At 33.3% G+C, this 18,912-nt stretch overlaps 2 protein-coding genes across 2 annotated transcripts; both read right to left on the reverse strand.

Moving 5' to 3' along the window:
- Positions 1 to 835: 835 nt before the first annotated feature.
- On the reverse strand, positions 836 to 1,372 carry LOC111990960 (cell wall / vacuolar inhibitor of fructosidase 2-like). Its single transcript, XM_024022743.1, has one exon. The coding sequence runs from the start codon at positions 1,370 to 1,372 to the stop codon at positions 836 to 838; it is 537 nt and encodes a 178-aa protein (XP_023878511.1).
- A 15,871-nt stretch (positions 1,373 to 17,243) lies between these two features.
- LOC111990972 (uncharacterized) lies at positions 17,244 to 17,780 on the reverse strand. Its single transcript, XM_024022754.1, has one exon. The coding sequence runs from the start codon at positions 17,778 to 17,780 to the stop codon at positions 17,244 to 17,246; it is 537 nt and encodes a 178-aa protein (XP_023878522.1).
- Positions 17,781 to 18,912: the final 1,132 nt, after the last annotated feature.

Below are 18,912 nucleotides of genomic sequence, written 5' to 3' on the forward strand. Positions count from 1 at the left end.
GCATCTCTTGCCAAGTACCAATTGACCTAGCTCTCAAAGAATTAAGCCAAGTTTTTGCCTTGTCTTTAAGCTTAAAATGGAACAACTTCAACCTAATGGTCTCTTCATTACATGATTGGTCATGGAAGCTAGAACATACCTCCTCAAATTCCTTAAAGTGTAGGTAAGGATTTTTAGAATCTAAGCCATGAAATTTAGGAAGTAATGAAATCATACCGGGCTTAAAATTAAAATTATTTGCATTAGTTGGAAAAATGATGCATGATGGTGCACTACTCCTTGTAGGTTGCAAATAATCCCTAAGACTTCTAATGGGTTGGTAAGCATGGAAGTTTTCATTGTTTAAATTAAATTTAATGTAACTATATATATGAATTTAATCGGGGAATTTAATGCACTGCAACTAAGATTTATCCTATCATAAAAAATACACGAAATAAATTCACCAAACAAAGATATGTTTTGGGAGGGAGGGGGCAAAGTTGAAAAAGAAAATAATTTGGGTGGAGTGAGGGAAAAGTTAATAAGCTAAGATTTATCATATCCAAAATTGCCTATTGCTTTAAACCAAGATTTATAGGGTTCAAACCTATTTGGTAAATAGTTTGTGATGTTCTTTTTTTACCTTTGATATTGTTATAATTTGATTACTCAACATTTCATATAGCTTATAAGATTGAAAAATTAATGAATAAAAGTTAAACATAAAAAGAAAACCAAAGGAATGGATTAAAAAAGGATGAAATGTTAGATAAAATTCAAGAATTTTTTAGAATAGATATTTATTCAAAAGGATCTTAGTCCTTTTTTTTTTGATAACCAAGGATCTTAGTCATTAGAAAAGGAGATGTAGGATTGCCTTTACATCAGTGGTGAATTTCCTAAGGAATGTGATCCTTGTACTTAATTCTGCTACTCCAAGATCAATACAATAATTTAAACCTCCAATAAAAACTTCCACAATTCTGTTTGACTCACTATACTTCAGCTGATCAAAGTTTTGGAGACTCACTACGAATTGATTGACGCGCGAAGCAAATCCATCATAACAAGCTAATCGTTTTCCCTGATTCTCATAGCTAGTTGCATTATTAATCAATGAAAAAGCCGCTCTTTTGGTCTCATTAGCTTTGATTATAGCTAACTCCAAGGCAATTCTGGAAAGGCCTTTAAGATTTGCACTGGAGGTGCGAGGATCCGACTCCAAAGTTGAGCTGCAAACATCAGGAAACTCGGTTTTTCTGCAAGTTGCTGTTATTAGGGGCTCGCCAATCTCATTATCGGCTTTAGCAAAATGGTGGCTTGAAAGCAAAAGAGAAAGTACAATAGGAATCACAAAGAGACATAGAGAAACATCAATTTTCATAGCCATATCTTGCAACACATGCAATAAATTAAAAGAGCCTACTGCCTATTTATATATATCGTAGAAACTTTTGAAAAGCCAGCCTAGTCAAACCTTTTTGTCCTCCCCTTGAAACGCTCTTAAGTTTTGACATTATTCTATCCAGATTCATTTAACAAGTATCACATTCAGTTGAAATGGAACATTGGAACGTATAAAGCTGATGAGGCTAAAAATAAGGCCCAAAACTCAGTTGAAATTTGATTGGTTTGTTGTCCATTGATGGTGTAGGTTAATGAGACTCGTTCAACCACCCAAAACATGGCCTTAGGGCAGATTTATTCGGATAATTTCAACTTCTAATTTTTAAAGTGAAAAATTACATTATTTTTTTTGTTTGTACTTTTTATTTGTTGAATGGATCTGCCGTCAAGGCAAATGGAGAACGTATATATATGTTGTTCAGTAATATTAACTCAGTATCATTTTATTTGATGAACTAAATATACATGACAAGTATATATGAGACTTTTTTTTTTAGAAACAAACACACTCACGCCCAAGGGAGAGGGAAATAGATTCTAATATAAAGACATACCACAACTCCACTCAAAAGTCATGGTAACTTTAAAAAGAGGGTGGGACAAGTTATACTACACACAACACACTATTTTAAGCATATATAACACTTAAATGAAAATATGGAAGAAGTAATTTGTGATGCAAAAGGGATATATTTTAAGAAGATAAAATCCATATTCTAAACTTTCAAGGTGTAAAATCTAAAGATTTCAAAACTTTAAATGTGTAATTTGTAATTTAGTAGTGAAAATTTGATATGTTAAGATTCTAATTAAGTGTTTAAATATAGAATAGAAGTTAAACTCAATTTTCAAAAATTAGAATATTGACATTTAAAATGATAAGATCTCAAAAGTTTATAGAGCAAAATATCAGAAGGTCAACTAAATGTCACATGTCTTTAATTTTATATATACTATAGATTTAAAAAAAAAAAAAAAAAAAACACACACACACACACATATAAGAGAGAGTAAAAGAGGTCTTAACAAAAAGCACACCACAAATTTCATTCAAAAGCCACCATAATGTTAAAGAAGGGGTGGCTAATTTAATAATGCTCCAAAGTATCATTGCATTATTTTTTTTTTTGTTGGGGAGGGGGGGGTCTATTTCTATTCCAACGTGCCTTTAACTTTGATGACTTTTCCTGCTAGAATTTATTTTAAAAATTTTTAAGTTATACGTGTACCAGAATTACAAGCCATCTTACCTAAAATTTTCCCTTATTTTTTTAATGCCAATATCAATATGTAATATATATATATATATATTATGACAAAATTTAATTACAAAATTTGTTGTAATCTTAGACTACAACCTTACCTAATATAATTTATTAGAGGTGAATTTTGACAAATCCACGATTGAATTATATCTTCATCTTATATCTTCCATGCTTGCAAAATTTCTAGAAAATTAAAGATTTATAACTATATCATCAATAAATTGTTTAAATTTTAAGTTTTTGTAATTTAAAATTATGCATAAAATATAAACTTATAAATCATATAATAAATAATATCCAATGGACACAAAATTTGACATGTGTATTAAGAACATAAGAAACATACAATTTAACGGCCAAATTTTCAAAATATGTAATAATATTTATTTTATTAAGTAAGATTTTAGTCTTAGGCTACAACCAATTTTGTAGCTAAACTTTGTCTTATATATTATTAGGGAAAGTTATGCTAAGATTTGACGTTTGTGATGTTTAGAGGTTCCACAACTTGATAAGTGTCAATTTTTCTAGCTAGTGTGTGTGATAGGCCACAAACTGAATGACCCCTTGTGATTAAACAAATTAATTAATTAGTCAAGTTATTAATTAATCAATTAATCATGCAAACGCGTGGAAGCACAAACAAATCACCAATAAACTAAATAAGCAGCGGAAAATAAATAACACGGTGATTTGTTTACGAATAAGGAAAAACCTCGCGGCAAAAACTCCACCGGGTGCTTTTCAGGTCACCACTCCCGAAACTCCACTATTATCAAATCAAGTGGTTATAAGTAAAGGAATCCCAAGTACCTTACCAACCTACAGTTGAACCCTTACCTCAATACCCAATTGGACTTAATCTGTAGTGACAATTTCCCTTTTGATGCACGGCTCCCAAGTACGTGACTAACCCATGCGCGAATTCCAGTACGCGACTTCAAACACCAACTTAAGAAGGAGAGGTTGGCGTCAAAGTTCTTCAATTCATCCTACATGATAAAGATCAGGAAGATGCTTGGTCACAAAACCCTTTGGTGCAAATACACAGCAACTTCTTCAGAGAAGATGAACTAGGTCAAGAACTTTGTCTTTGATCACAATTTGCTTGAATAGAGATTGCTCAATGCTCTTGCAACTTGTGTCCATCTTGACGGCTCTTAAAACAATTATTTTATATGTTTAGGATTTGGAGAAAAGAAGGCCCAAAAGCATATTCACAGATTCCAAGGAAATCAGATCAGAAAATCTGAAATTATAAATCTTGACAGATAGCAGGTGTCGAGGTAGCTATCGAGCAGGTGTCAAGCTTTAATGAATTTGCACTTCAGCTTGATTTTTCTTGAACAGACTTGATGACTTCAATACTTGATCTTGAAACCTTGTTTCTTGAAGTATTAAAAACACCTAGAACTACCCAATTACAAGTAGAGTGAATTTTGTTAAAAGGATTAGCCAATTTACATAAATAAGTGACATATGTTCTTGACAAGTGAGAGCACACATGTCCTAACAATCTCCCTCTTTGGCAATCCGTGACAAAACCACAATAAACAAATGAGCATATGAGAGAAGTCATAAATCACTCAACTAATACTCACTTGTTGAATACACTAAAATCTATCCTAACACAAACTCTTGAAAAACTTTGCAAGAAGAGAGTTTATGGCAAGTAGACTTTGACAACCTGTATTTCTGAAACACTTTAAACACAACTCATCAAGACATCTTAGTGTGAAACAGAAATAATAGATTGCATACAGTATAAAGAACATGTGTATAAAGATAAAGAAGAAACAACACATGAATAGAGAGGTGAAAGAAACATACATCCACATATAAAGAAAATAAGTACAATGTATGTAAAACTAGTCACAAGACCTCATATACAAGATCAATGTATCTATAAAGAACAGAAAAGAAAAGATACATCAAAACCTCACTACATCCCTCAAAATATCAACATTCTCCCTATAAAAAATGTCTTATACTTACTCTCCCCCTAGGACGACTACTCTCATAACCCAAAACTACTCCCCCTTTTTCTCATGAGTGACAAAGGGTAGAGTGTCATGTAGACATCTCATCAGTAGAGCTAGCATCTCCATCATCATCATCCGAAGCGTCATCATCATCACCATCATCATCATCATCCTCAGAGTTTGAAGCCGCTGGAGAAGGTGGTGAAGGAGTAGCCTCAGAAGCAAAACCACCCATGGTCGCCTGCCATCATGTAATACGACCAACACGAACTTTCACCTGATACAACTCAGAGGAGAGTGTATCGAGGCAAGCATCCATGCGCTACATCTACGCCGTGATGTCTCCAAAAGAAACATCGCCCGTAGAGGAAGAATGAGCAAATGTAGATGGAACAGATCTGGATAGAGCTGAAGGGGAGGGAGGAGTGGAATCTGTCTGTCGCGACCTAAACTGAGCCTCACTACGTTTTACAATAGCGGCATCTATGGCACAGATGTGTGTGAAGTGGTTGGACACAGGAAAAGGGATAGAAAAATGGCGTAAGATCCTCGTGATAGTGGAAGGAAAGATGAGCTTATCACGGGACGCCGAATCTAAATGAACATCTATGATAGAAAGGATAAAATGAGAAGGAAATTCTATAGCAAGATGCTCAAGAAGAGATAACAAAAATCGAGCACGAGGCTCTATGATGAACTTGTAGTGAGAGAGTAGATGGAGTACAAACGTTATCACCATGTTTAGGAATCTAGGACCTCTAGCAAAAGGTCTACATGATGTGTACTGATGCTCACCCTAATCAGCTGGGCACTGACAAAAAGCGAAAATAAGCTCATCCTTGGACACAGACCTTAGACATTCACAGGAAGGATAGTCAGGAAACTTTATCCTCAGGACCCTAAGCACATCCGCAACAAGCTGCGGTGTGACAGGGATGCGCGTACCTTGAACGCGAGTGAAAAAGAGAGGTACTAAATGATTGATCCTGTGCATATTAGAGTAAAACTCCTGAATCAGCACGAGAGGACAAGTGACCGGGACGTCACACAGTGACCCCCATCCCCTACTGTAAATAACAGAGGGAAGGTCAGTGTCAGCGAAGTCCGCCAAAATGACTTGGCATTCCAAATGAACACCTCGTCGAGAAAAGTTCTCCGAAAATGCCTTGTGGACATCTCCATCACGAAACCGAATGTTAAGAGGTATAGAATCAGAAGATGAAGAAGCTCCAAAATGCAAAGGGTTCCAAGCCGGAGTGGATTTACATTTGGGTGCCATAGACACTACTAATGTAAAAGAATGAGAAAGAGATAGAGAGGGAGACAGTTAGAAAAGTCCCAACACAGTTCACATATATCAAATATATTGAACAAAGAGTACGTATGCATGGGAATGCATGAACGTGTGACATGCAAATTGAAAAGCATCATGAACTCAGCCCAATCCAATCCTAACAGCACACATACATAGAGCACACATCTAAATGCATGTAAATATCATTCTAATGCCCATGGAATGCAATGTATGACATTTTGAACACATTTAAGTGACAACCCAACCCAAAATTTCAAGAATAACTCATTAATTTTGAAAAACCCCAAAAATTTTCAAAAACCCCAAAACATAAGCTTCAAAACATGAAATGCATGAAAATGGAAGGAAAAAGAGGTCTTGCCAAGTGATTAGAACCAAAGAATGGCCGAAAATCAAGTGGGTTGGAAGTTTTGAATGAGAAAATCAAGTTTAGGAGAGGAACCGCCACGGACAGATCGAGAGAGATTGAGAAAATGATGTTTGAATCGCGACTGGAGCTTAAATAGGCACCTCAGTAATTCTCGACAGCTGAGATGTCAAGAGGTATCGAGGAAGCTGTCAAGGTAGGTGTCAAGGAAATGGTCGTCGACAGCTAAAGGTGTCGAGGAATGAACACCAGAACCAAGAACAGAAGCTCGATCGATCGATAAGCTATCGAGAAGGTATCGAGGAGACAGGAGATTTCTCGATCAATCCACCAGGTGTCGAAGAGGTGTTGAGATTGCGATAAGAAAAGGCTTGAGAATCTCGACAGATAAGAAGGTATCGAAGAGGTGTCGAGCCAGGTTTAAAAAGCATTTTTTTGAGAAGTGAAAAACACAAACATGAATGCAATCCAACATACACCTCAAACATTGATCCAATCAACATATAAAGCTCAGAAAATCATCTCTCAACCAAGAATTAAGCACATGGATCCTCAAACACACACACACACACATGAAACAAGTCTAACCAATTTTATTTTTCAAAAACAAGTCAAGACAATTTAGTGAGCATACATTAGCACATATAAACACTTGTGATGGCCAAATCACATTGTACCTGCACATGTATCAGAAGTAGCAAAGAATATTACGTGTTGTGTGTGGAAAACATCGCAAGATTGCATATGTGTATACATGTTATGACGATCTGAGATATGAGAAAATAACTTTAACTCACACACAATCATAACACGCTTGCAACCATATCTAAAGCATTTTTTTATCTTTTTGTTTTTTATTTTCTTTGCATATTTTCTTTTATTTTAACATACCATACATGAGCATAAGAAGAGAGAAAAGAAATACCCAAGATGTTAAGCATTTGACATTGCACTTTTGCTATGCCGAAGCATACGAATGTCTTCGACACTACACCTTTGCTATGCCGAAGCATACAGGTGTCTTTGATATTGCACTTTTGCTATGACGAAGCATACAGGCATTATATTATGATTGGCGGGCAACAGTGGTGAAATGGTTCTTTATGCCTTTCTCTTAGGATTTTTTAGTCCTACCCGTCAAAAAGAGTGATATGAGTGTTAAGTTTAAGAGATAACTTAATCTTACTCATCACAAACAAGATCCACAAAGCTCACTTGCTTAGTTGTGCATAGAGATGCTCATCTAAGCTACAAAAGATACAAAGTTTAGAAACTTTGTTTCAATGGCCATCAAAGGTACAAAAGTACCAAAGTATACATAACACACACTGTTTTTGTATTTTTCTGATTTTTCAATTTTTTTTATATTAAAAACAAAATAAACAAAACTGAAAGTAAACACACAAAAACATGTTAGACAAAGCAAAGCATAAAACTAGACTGACTCAACAAAAATGCAAAACACACAAGCAATGCAACAGAAAAAACAAGAAGGGAAAAGAAAGTGAAGAAATCACTTAGAGTCCTTTTTCTTCCACACCTTGGAAGAACCTTTCCTTTGATTAAAGCCTTGAACTGGTGGTGAGGGGGAAGAATTGAAACCGTTCAAGTTCGAAAGGAACATGAGGGCTTTTAGAAAATCTCCAAGAAGAGCAAGAGAGGATTGAAGCTGATTTTGGTTTCCAGATGCTATCATGCCATTGCTCTGTTGAGTGGCTAACTACTTGTAGCAATTTGGTCGAGTCTGACCGGCAGCTCCACAATGATGACAGAGATGCTGCTTCTTTTGTTTAGGCTTTTGAGAGTTAGCCTTCTTAGCCCTAGGGTTATTTGCATCTTTCTTATCTTGCTTAAGGGGTGCTCCTAATATAGATTTACCCTTGTCTAAGTTCTCACTAGCTAATTCAGTTTTAATATTAGTGTTCTCAGTTTCAGTGTTATTAGTAGGAGAAACAAAAACAGTACCACTAGGAGAAGCAATATGAGAGGAAGAAAGATCATACCCTAAACCTGTTCGATCCGAAGCAGATTTCTGAATGATTAGCATCTCATCAAGCTTTGCACTTGAAGTCCTTTCCAGTTGAGCTCTGACTTGAGACAACTCCGCTTCAAGCTTCTTGGTCTTCTCAGCCAAAAAGTTGTTCTCAAACCTCAGTGCACCAATAGTTTGATTCGCCTCATCAAACTTTGTGGACAACTCTTCACGATCAAGTTCCACATCACTGAGCTTCTTGGTGGCCAGCCTATACAATTTTTCAGGCTTCTCAGAGAACTTGTAAAGCTTCTCATAGGCTGAATGGATATCATCTTGATCATCCATCTTCTCAAATTTGGACGCTACCAGTTCTTCTTCTTCATCCACTTCTTCAACAATCCCTTCAGTAGGATTAACTGTGGCAGTGTAGGCATTCAAAATTTCGTCATCCTCATTGTCAGAATTATCTTCGGGCTCAATGTCACTCAAGGTTGCCGCAAATGCCTTACTCTTCCCAATACTCTTGAGATACATAGGACATTCATGCTTCATGTGACCAAAACCATGACATCCAAAACATTTTGGTCCAGCCGGAACAGTGTACTAACCACCATCCTTAGTATCCTTCTTCCCTTTGTCTTGGCTCTTAAACTGAGAAGAACTAGATTATCTACGGTCCTTGTCGAAATTCCTCCCATTGGCATTCTTCATAAAACTATTGAACTGCCTTGTAATGTAGGACTTCATCTTGGAATCTTCATCATCGGAAGACTCATCTGTATCACTGCTCTTTGCCTTCAAGGCCTTGCTTTTGATTTTACCTATTTTGTCAATCCTAGATAGTCCTAGCTCGTAGGTCTGCAAGTTTTCAACTAGCTCAGTCAAAAGAATTTTGTCAATGTCCTTTGATTCTTCTATTGCCGTAATCTTGGCATGGAATCTCTCATGTAAAGATTTGAGCACCTTCCTTACAACCTTGGGTTCAGAGATGGTATCCCCAAGATTGAAAGCTGAGTTCACTATGTCCTTGAACTTGGCATAGAACTCATCAAACGACTCATCCTCCTCTATCTTAATTTCTTCAAAGCTTGTAGTGAGCCTCTGAAGTTTTGAGTCTTTGACAGCCTTTGTTCCTTCATAGGTTTTCTGGAGGATGGTCCAAGCCTCCTTAGCAGTTTCAATTGAGGATATCTTCTTGAACTCCTCATTAGTGATCACGCTAAATAAAGCATTTAATGCTCTGCTGTTGAAGTTTGCCGCCTTGATCTTGGCATCATCCCAATCAGCCGGTTCTTCTTTTGGCTTGGTCCAACCAATCTCTATAGCTTGCCACACCTTTTCATCTAAAGACTGCAAGAAAACTCTCATGCGTACTTTCCAGTATGCATAGTTAGTGCCATCAAATAAAGGAGGTATGATTAGTAACTGGTCCTCTATCCATGACAAACAAGGGTCAATGGATCAATACAGCAAAGATTAAACCTAATCAGAGTGTGTCTGCTCTGATACCACTTGATAGGTCACAAACTGAATGACCCCTTGTGAATAAACAAATTAATTAATTAGTCAAGTTATTAATTAATCAATTAACCATGCAAACGCGTGGAAGCACAAACAAATCACCAATAAACTAAATAAGCAGCAGAAAAATAAATAACATGGTAATTTATTTACGAATGGGGAAAAACCTCGCAGCAAAAACCCCACCGGGTGATTTTCAAGTCACCACTTCCGAAATTCCACTATTATCAAATCAAGCGGTTAGAAGGAATCTCAAGTACCTTACCAACCTACAGTTAAACCCTTACCCCAATACCCAATTGGACTTGATCTGTAGTGACAATTTCCCTTTTGATGCACTGCTCCCAAGTATGTGACTAACCAATTCGCGGATCCTAGTATGCGACTTCAAACACCAACTTAAGAATGAGAGGTTGGCTGCAAAGTTCTTCAGTTCATCCTACACGATGAAGATCAGGAAGATGCATGGTCACAAAATCCTTTGGTGCAAATGCACAGCAACTTCTTTAGAGAAGATGAACTAGGTTATGAATTTCGTCTTTGATCACAATTTGCTTGAATAGAGATTGCTCAATGCTTTTGCAACTTGTGTCCATCTTGACGACTCTTAAAACAATCCTTTTATATGTTTAGGGTTTGGAGAAAAGAAGGCTCAAAAGCATATTCACGAATCCTAAGAAAATCATATCAGAAAATCTGAAATTATAAATCTCGACAGATAGTAGGTGTCGAGGTAGCTATCGAGCAGGTGTCGAGCTTTAATGAATTTGCACTTCAACCTGATTTTTCTTGGACAAACTTGATGACTTCAACACTTGATCTTGAAACCTTGTTTCTTGAAGTATTAAAAACACCTAGAACTACCCAATTACAAGTAGAGTACGTTTTGTCAAAAGGATTAGCCAATTTACATAAATAAGAGACATATGTTCTTGACAAGTGAGAACACATATGTCTTAATAGTATGTTTGGTAATTGCGTAATTATTTGTTTTTTACTTTTTTGTGTCAATTTTTTTAAAAAATAATCTAATTTTTAGCTATCTTGAAAATACATTAGCTTTTAACTTTTTGTCACACATTTAATATAAAATATACCAAAATTATTTATTTTGATAAATACTATGCAAATAATCTTCCAAAAATTAATAAGCTATTATCAAACGGACTACTAATCTATAAAACCATGTGGGAAAATAATCTCACCACAAGTCAACATATATAACACATCAAATTTATTTTATCAACATGTCGTGTGTTAGAGCAACCGCATCAATCCATGCAAATTTTCTGTCTATTCTGCAAGAAACCCATATTTTTTCTATTTTACACACCCATTTTTACAAAACACTCACATCAGTTTGTCTATTTTACCATCTATTTTATTTAAACAATCATTTTTCTCACTTTTTTTATTATTTTCCACCAATCCCACCACCTCACCAAACTCTCCAAAATATCTGTGACACTCTCTATCTCTTTATTTTCCACCTTCTTCTTGTTTCTTGTTTCTTCTTCTTTTTTTTCTTTTCCTTCTCCTTCTTACACCTTCGACATCTTCTCCTTCTTCTCATTCTCATTCTCATTCTCATTCTTCTTCTTTTTCTTTTTCTTTTTCTATTTGAGTTTGATTATGGCCAATGATTTTGGGTTTGCAATTTTGGTGGTGATTTTGGGCAAAATTTTCCACTACATGGATGGTGATTTTGGGGCTTTCCATTGACTATTGCTGCTACTACTTCTTCTTCAACACCTTGTTCTTCTCGCCGATCCAAGCACCGATCCACTCTCTTTGTCTCTATTGGTGTGTCCGTGTGTGGGTGTGTTTGGTTTTGTGGTGTCTGTGGTTGATTTTGTGATTGATTTTTTATTTTGTGGTTGATTTTTGATTTTGTGTTTGTGGGAGTGTGTGTATCAAAGGAAGAAGAAGATGATGAGGGCGTTGGTTTTGCAGATAGAGAAGAGAGAGAAAAAAATGAGCGAAATTATAAATTATTAAAATAATGTATATAGGAGTTACAATAATCGTGCATATATGCACGGTTACGGTAGCACTTCTGCAGTTATGCACAATTTTACTTCCACTAATCTAAGTGTTTTTTTGTCAAAATGTGTAAAATGAGTTACTTTTTGTATTTTGCAAGATTACCCACCTATGGTTTACCCCAAATTTAAGTTGCCTACCTGTGTTTTAAAAGTTGGCACTTTGCCCACTTGAGGTTCACTCTATTAGGCTTCCATAACCCACCTCCGTACTTTCACTGATTTTTTTTTTTTTTTTTAAAAAAAAAAAAAAAAAAAAACAAAAAAAAAAACAAAAAAAAAAACAAAATAATAAAATAAAAATCAATTTCTAAAAGTATATTTCTTAAAATGGTGAAATTTTAACTTAAGAACATCATTTCTCTACAAAACTATCAAATCTCGAGCCTATGAATCCAAACAAAACTATCAAAAGGATAGAAAAGATTGAAAAAGAAAGTTGTGATGTGTTTGATTTGGTTTTAATTTTTGGTTACAATGGTTGTGGGTTTATGTTCAAGATTTAGGGGTTTAAATTTTGGTTAATCTTCAAGATTTCTGGGTTTAATTTTTGTTTGGGTTTATGTTCAAAAATTCTAGGTTTACTTCTTTCTTTTTTTAAGATAATAGATAGAAACTTTATTAATGTAAAAGAGCAACCATATACAAATATACAAATATAAAGAAAAGAACAAACACCTAGGCTTTCGCTAGTGAGCTAACTCAAGAGACAAATAGGAAAAGATAAAACACAAGGCTTCCCCCACACTACCACCAGATATGGTAAGAAGAAAGACATCAGAACATGGCTGTCATTAGCTTTTAGTTTTGGCTGATTTTGTGGGTTTAGCTTTTAGTTTCTAAATTCAGGGTTGATTTTAGTTTAGCTAATTTTCTGGGTTTCATACAAAATGTTCACAAATTGAATATTTGGTTGAACATCTCCATACGCAGGATCTAAGTACCATGGCTCTCCATGGCTACTCTCACTTCTTGGCCCACCCACTTCCAAAAGAATTGAAAGGCAACCTGATCACATTCTTGGCCCACACACTACCAAATCAAACACACCACAAATTGATAGGCTTGAGAATGTTCTTAAGCCAAAGTTTCACAATTTTAAGAAATATGTTTTTAGATCTTAATTTTTTATGTTTTTGTTTCGTTTTTGTTATGGTTTTTGTGTTTTTAACGGTGAAAGTACAGAGATAGGTTACGGAATCCTAATAGAGTGAACCTCAAGGAAACAAAGTGCCAACTTTTAAACTACAAGTAAGAAACTTAAATTTTGATCAAATCACAAGTGGGTAAGTTATAATTTATCCAAAGAAATAAATGCACTTATTTTTTAATTAGTTACGATGCATTGTCATTTTGAATATTTTATGGAGTATTTAGGTCATTTGGAAAGAGAGAGAATTTTGAATCAAATTTTATAAGTTATTAAAATTCCCAAAATATATATTTAAAAATTCCAAAAACAATAATTTAATAGTTAAGGACCTTAAATATGGAAAAAATAAAATAAATGAAATTATCTATTAGTTAAGATGCATTGTCATTTTGAATAATTTGTGGAGTATATATTTATGTCATTTGGAAAAAGAGAGAATTTTGAAACAAATTTTATAAGTTATTAAAATTCCCAAAAAATATATTTAAAACTACAAAAACAACCTACGAAAATAAATCCAAACAATAAATTGTAATATCTATTAAGTTGGAATAATCTTTTAGAAAGTACGTATTAAACCAAAATGAAGACATATCAAAAAATTGGAGTTTGTGGTATGCTTATATTGGAACCACATTCCCTCTTCTTGTATATGTGGGTTTCTCATTAAAAAAATAATAAAAAATTATAAATAAATAAAAACATTAATTTAAAATTCAAATCCTAGTTTAGGTTTCCAAATGCAAATATGCTTGGCACATGGTTTTCCATTGGCATTTGGACAACAACACTAACAACATGCTCTCAAATACAAATCTCATCAAATGGTAAACTTATAGAATAATACTATATTTGCAATATTTTCACAACAAATCCTATATAACATGTTGTTACTGATAGATAAAAAAGAGATGTCAATGATGGGCCTAGATTTGAATCAATAATAGCTTGCCATATAAGATATATGCTATGAAAATATTGCAAATCTAGCTTTACTTAATCTTATATTCGTATGGCATAAAGCTTTCCAAAAATTCAAATTTTATATAAATCTAGCTTCTTCTTCTTTTTTAGGATGCTCCACTCCAAAAAATTCTTCATTTTTCTTGTATAACCTTCTTAAATTGGTTAAATATTTATGTTACTATTACTTTGGTCCCTTATTCTCAAAATTCTAGTTTTACCCCTATATAACACTCTGCTTGTTTTGATAGAAAACATTGTGTAAAAATAGTTTTTCGCGTTTTCCAGTATTTCGTAGTATTAGAAAAAATTAGTCAAAAAAAAATTGTCTTTGGTCAACATAAAAAGTATGGTTTATTTTTAGAGATTGCTTTCCACTATTTTTTTTTTTTTTTTGAAAAACACCTCTATCTCATGGCAAGCTAAATAAAAAAAAAAAATAGGAGATTATTTTTAAATTCATTTAAAGTTAATACCCAACAAAGGAAAACAAGATATTTTTATAGAAAACACTTTTTGGAAAATGATTTATTTTTTAGAAAACATTATTGCTGAAAAAAAAATAGAGTGTTATATTGCGTTCAAGACTTCTCAAAGAAAACATATTTCATCTAAGACATACATTTGGTTCTCCAATTAAATTCAAACACCTATTTTCATTTATCAATAAGATACAAACAAAGCTATCATTTGCAAGGATAATTAAATTTAATGTAACTGTCTATTCGAATTTAATTGGGGAATTTAATGGACTGCACCTAAGATTTATCATATCATAAAAAATATATGAAATAAGACAAAATTTAGGTATAGTACCTTTGGTTTTGTTCCTTAAGTTCCCCTCTTAAAATTCAGTCACGTGTCTACTTAACTAAAAAAATACACTTCCATTCCATAAGAAAAAATTTACATGGCAAAATCTTAAAATGAGAACCTAAGAAATTGTACCTAAGTCTTACTCTATGAAATCAATTCACCAAACAAAGATATGTTTTGGGAGGGAGGGGGCAAAGTTGAAAAAGAAAATAATTTGGGTGGAGTGTGGGCAAAGTTAATAAACTAAGATTTATCATATCCAAATTGCCTTTTGCTTTAAACCTAGACTAGTATGTAACCCCGTGCTACCGCACGGGATTGGTTAATTGTAATGATGCTATTGGCCAATTTTTTTGTTTTTGTTTTGTTTTTGTTTTTTTGGGTTTATCACAGAAATGATAGAATTAAATCAAACAATAAAAAATATATATTGCATTTTATTATTTAAGTAATGCTATTGGTATTTTTTTTTTCTTTTTTCTTTTTTGGTTTATCATACATAGGATAGCATTAGATAAAACAATGAATAAAAAAAGAGAATATTGCATTTTATTATTTCAGTAATGCTACAATGAAGAAAAAAGAGAATATTGCATTTTATTATTTAAAATATATAAAGGGACATTAATGGAACTTTCTTCAAAAGTTTCTAATAAAATTGGACATGAATAGCATATTAGAATTAGAAGTGTGTTGTAATTCACAGTTTTTAGTGGAGATGCCATCAGATAGCATTTTTCCCCTATAGACATGTTCAAGCCGAAGTCAATATTGTTGTCTCTTTTAACACTTCAAATTGCCATTGATCAGTTTCACAAAATTAAAATTTACAGAACATTTTACCTTCATGTTTTTTCAACATCCGAAGGTTAAATGTTTCTATTAAAATCCAAAAGTTCACCTAACTAAAAATCATATATACATATCTTTCATCAATTGTTAATAGCTCTACAATCTATTTATGCACCAAAAGCAATGACTAACTTGAAAGAAGAGAAAGATTACATGTTAGCATAAACTATCACTTCCAAAAGTATCATTAATCAAAGATTAAAATGAAACTATAATTCAAAATAATTCCAGCAGTTGCCTCTATCCCAAATTGTAAGCTTCAATCTTCTCCCACCAATTGTGAGCAACTTAATCTCAAAATCCACACCTGCAAATGATTAAAACAATAATCTTGCAAAATTGTGATGATAAGATGTTTATCTTGGTAGATACAGTTTCCACATTGAGCATTATGAATGGAGGTAACTTAACACCAACATTTAAAAATCAAATTGGACACATTGCACAAAATTAAACTACAATTAGAAATTGATTTGATTCGATTTGAATTCTAAAATTGAACTTCAACTTTATATAATATATATGATTATATTTTTGTCCACTTTTAACAAATTAACAAAATCTTAATCCAGACGCACTAAAAACTATTAAAAAATAAGAATTGATCATTGAACTTGGAATCTTCTTGGAGGCGCCAATGAAGTGCTAATGTATGAGAGTGTGAAGCAAGGAAGAGTGGGATTAAATATTGTGTTTGAACCCGACCTTGCTCTGAGAAATCCGTAAGGAGAAGGAGAGGATAGTGTGTGGATCTAGTTAGTAGAGGTTGAGAGAGGAGGAGACATGGGATGATGATATGGAATTAGGAAGAGATGATGTTTTACTTTTATAGTCTTTTTCGTTGGACTCCTTGGTTCTAGTTGTGGGATTAGAAGAACTCCAGACTCTATTAAGATCACCCATAAAAGTGTGCAGGTGAGATGTTCATGCTTAGGCCAATAAGTATTATCATTGTGGTTTTCTTGGCTTCCGTGTTAAATGTTAATGCATCATTTATTTTGGCACAAAAATTAGAAAATTTATATAAGATATATGACACAAAATTGGAGTCCAATTTATAATCTCCATAAAAGTATGCAGGTAAGATGTTCTTACTTAGGCTAATGAGCATTATCATTGTGGTTTTCTTAGCTTCCGCGTTAAATGTTAATGCATCATTTATTTGGGCACAAAAATTAGAAAATTTAGATAAAATACATGACACAAAATTGGAGTCAAATTTATAATATAATTAAATTTTTTTTTTTTTAAGTTTTGGTTAAGACTAGTGGCGCAAAATTTAGAATACAATTGAAATCTAATTGGATTTTCTCTCTGCTTCACCTATTATATATATATATATATATGTAGATTATAGGGTTCCAAACCTATTTGGTAAATAGTTTGTGAGGTTCTTTTTTTCTTTTTCTGTTTTACCTTTGATATTGTTATAATTTGATTACTCAACATTTCAAAAATTCGTACAGCTTATAGGATTGAAAAATTCATGAATAAAAGTTAAAAATAAAAAGAAAACAAAGGAAAGGAGAAAAAAAAGGATGAAATGTTATATAAAATTCAAGCATTTATTAGAATAGATATTTATTCAAAAGGATACTAGTCATTAGAAAAGGAGATGTAGAATTGCCACTATATCAGTGGTGAATTTCCTAAGGAATGTGATCCTTGTAGTTAACTCTACGACTCCAAGATTAATACAATAATTTAAACCTCCATTAAAAAGATCCACAATTCTGTTTGACTCATTATACTTCAGCTGATCAAAGTATTGGAGACTCTCTTCCAATTGATGGACACTCGAATTAAATCCATCATAACAAGCTAATCGTATTCCCCAACTCTCATAGCTACTTGCATTATTAACCAATTTAAAGGCCTCTGCTTTGGTCTCATTAGCTTCGATTATAGCTAACTCCAAGGCAATTCTGGAAAGGTTAGTAAGATCTGCAGAAGAGCTACGAGGATCCGACTCCAAAGTTGAGATGCAAACATCAGGAAACTCAGTATGGTTGCAAGTTGTTGTTATTAGGGACTTGCCAATCTCATTATCGGCTTTTACAAAGTGGCTGCTTGAAAACAAGAGAGAAAGTACAATTTGAATCACTAGGGGGCTAAGAGAAACACCGTATTTTATGGCCATTTTCAACAACACAATGGAAAAGCCTATTGTCGAAAGGTATTTGCTATGCCTATTTATATTGGGAAAACTAGGAGTAATGTTCTGAGAATAATATACATGGAAAGGCTTTGCCAAGAAAGGAAAAGCCTTACCAAGAAAGGAAATCTATTTCAAATTTAGACTATACAAGTATATTCCAAACCTCGAATAAGAAAACATGCTTGGCTTGCGGTTGTTCATTCTCAAATACATTGATTTTTTATTTATCTCACACTGTTTTGCCACATAAGCTTTTGAAGTCTCATAATTTTACACCTTTTTTATTTTAAGAAGAAAAGTTTACACCTTAGTGTGCATGTGTGTGTGTGTGTATACACCCTATTTTTCTCCCTTCTGTTTTCTATTCTCTCGGTTTTCACCCCAACCGAACAAACTCTCAAAATTCCATTTATTTCAATAGAAAATCTTATATGAAGATAGTTTTTGGCATTTTCTTATGTTTGCCACATAAGCCTTTGAAGTCCCATAATTTTACACCTCAATGTGTGTGTATATACTAAATATATATACCCTATTTTCTTTTTTCCATTTGCTATTCTCCCAGTTTTCATCCCAATCAAATTAAGAGACTATTACGGTACATTTGTTTCAATGGAAAACTTTTTGTGAAAATAGTTTTTCTCATTTTCCTGTATTTGTTAGTATAAAAAAATGGTTCAAAGAAAAACTAGTTCTTAAATTCCCATATTTAACTTAGTAGGAAATAAAATTATTTTCCACTAAATTTTTTTTAGAAAATTATTATATCTCATGAAATGCTAAATAAGAAAAAATAACTCTATTTCACTCAAAGCTAAAAAAAGAAAGTCAGGATATCATTTTAAGGTCACTACTAAACTTAAGAAAATGAACTAATTTTCTAGAAAATACATTTTGAAAAATGATTCATTTTCTAAAGATGTTAATATTGAAACAAATAAAGCGTTAGTACAAAGTAAATTTTTCTTTATGTCTATTTATATTTTAGAAACTAAAGTTTATATATGTTGATCAGGATCAAATAATTAGTGTCTTCTTTTCCTTTTTGTTCTTTTTTGGGACAATATACCTGGAAAGCCTTTGCCAAGAAAGGAAATCCACTAAAATTTAGCGT

Source organism: Quercus suber, unplaced genomic scaffold (assembly GCF_002906115.3).
Source record: "Quercus suber isolate HL8 unplaced genomic scaffold, Cork oak 2.0 scaffold_51, whole genome shotgun sequence".
Lineage (NCBI taxonomy): Eukaryota > Viridiplantae > Streptophyta > Magnoliopsida > Fagales > Fagaceae > Quercus > Quercus suber.

What these genes read in the sequence shown, in the direction of transcription:
- LOC111990960 (XM_024022743.1), bottom strand. Translation starts at nt 1,372, where the DNA reads ATGGCTATGAAAATTGATGTTTCTCTATGTCTCTTTGTGATTCCTATT.
- LOC111990972 (XM_024022754.1), bottom strand. Translation starts at nt 17,780, where the DNA reads ATGGCCATAAAATACGGTGTTTCTCTTAGCCCCCTAGTGATTCAAATT.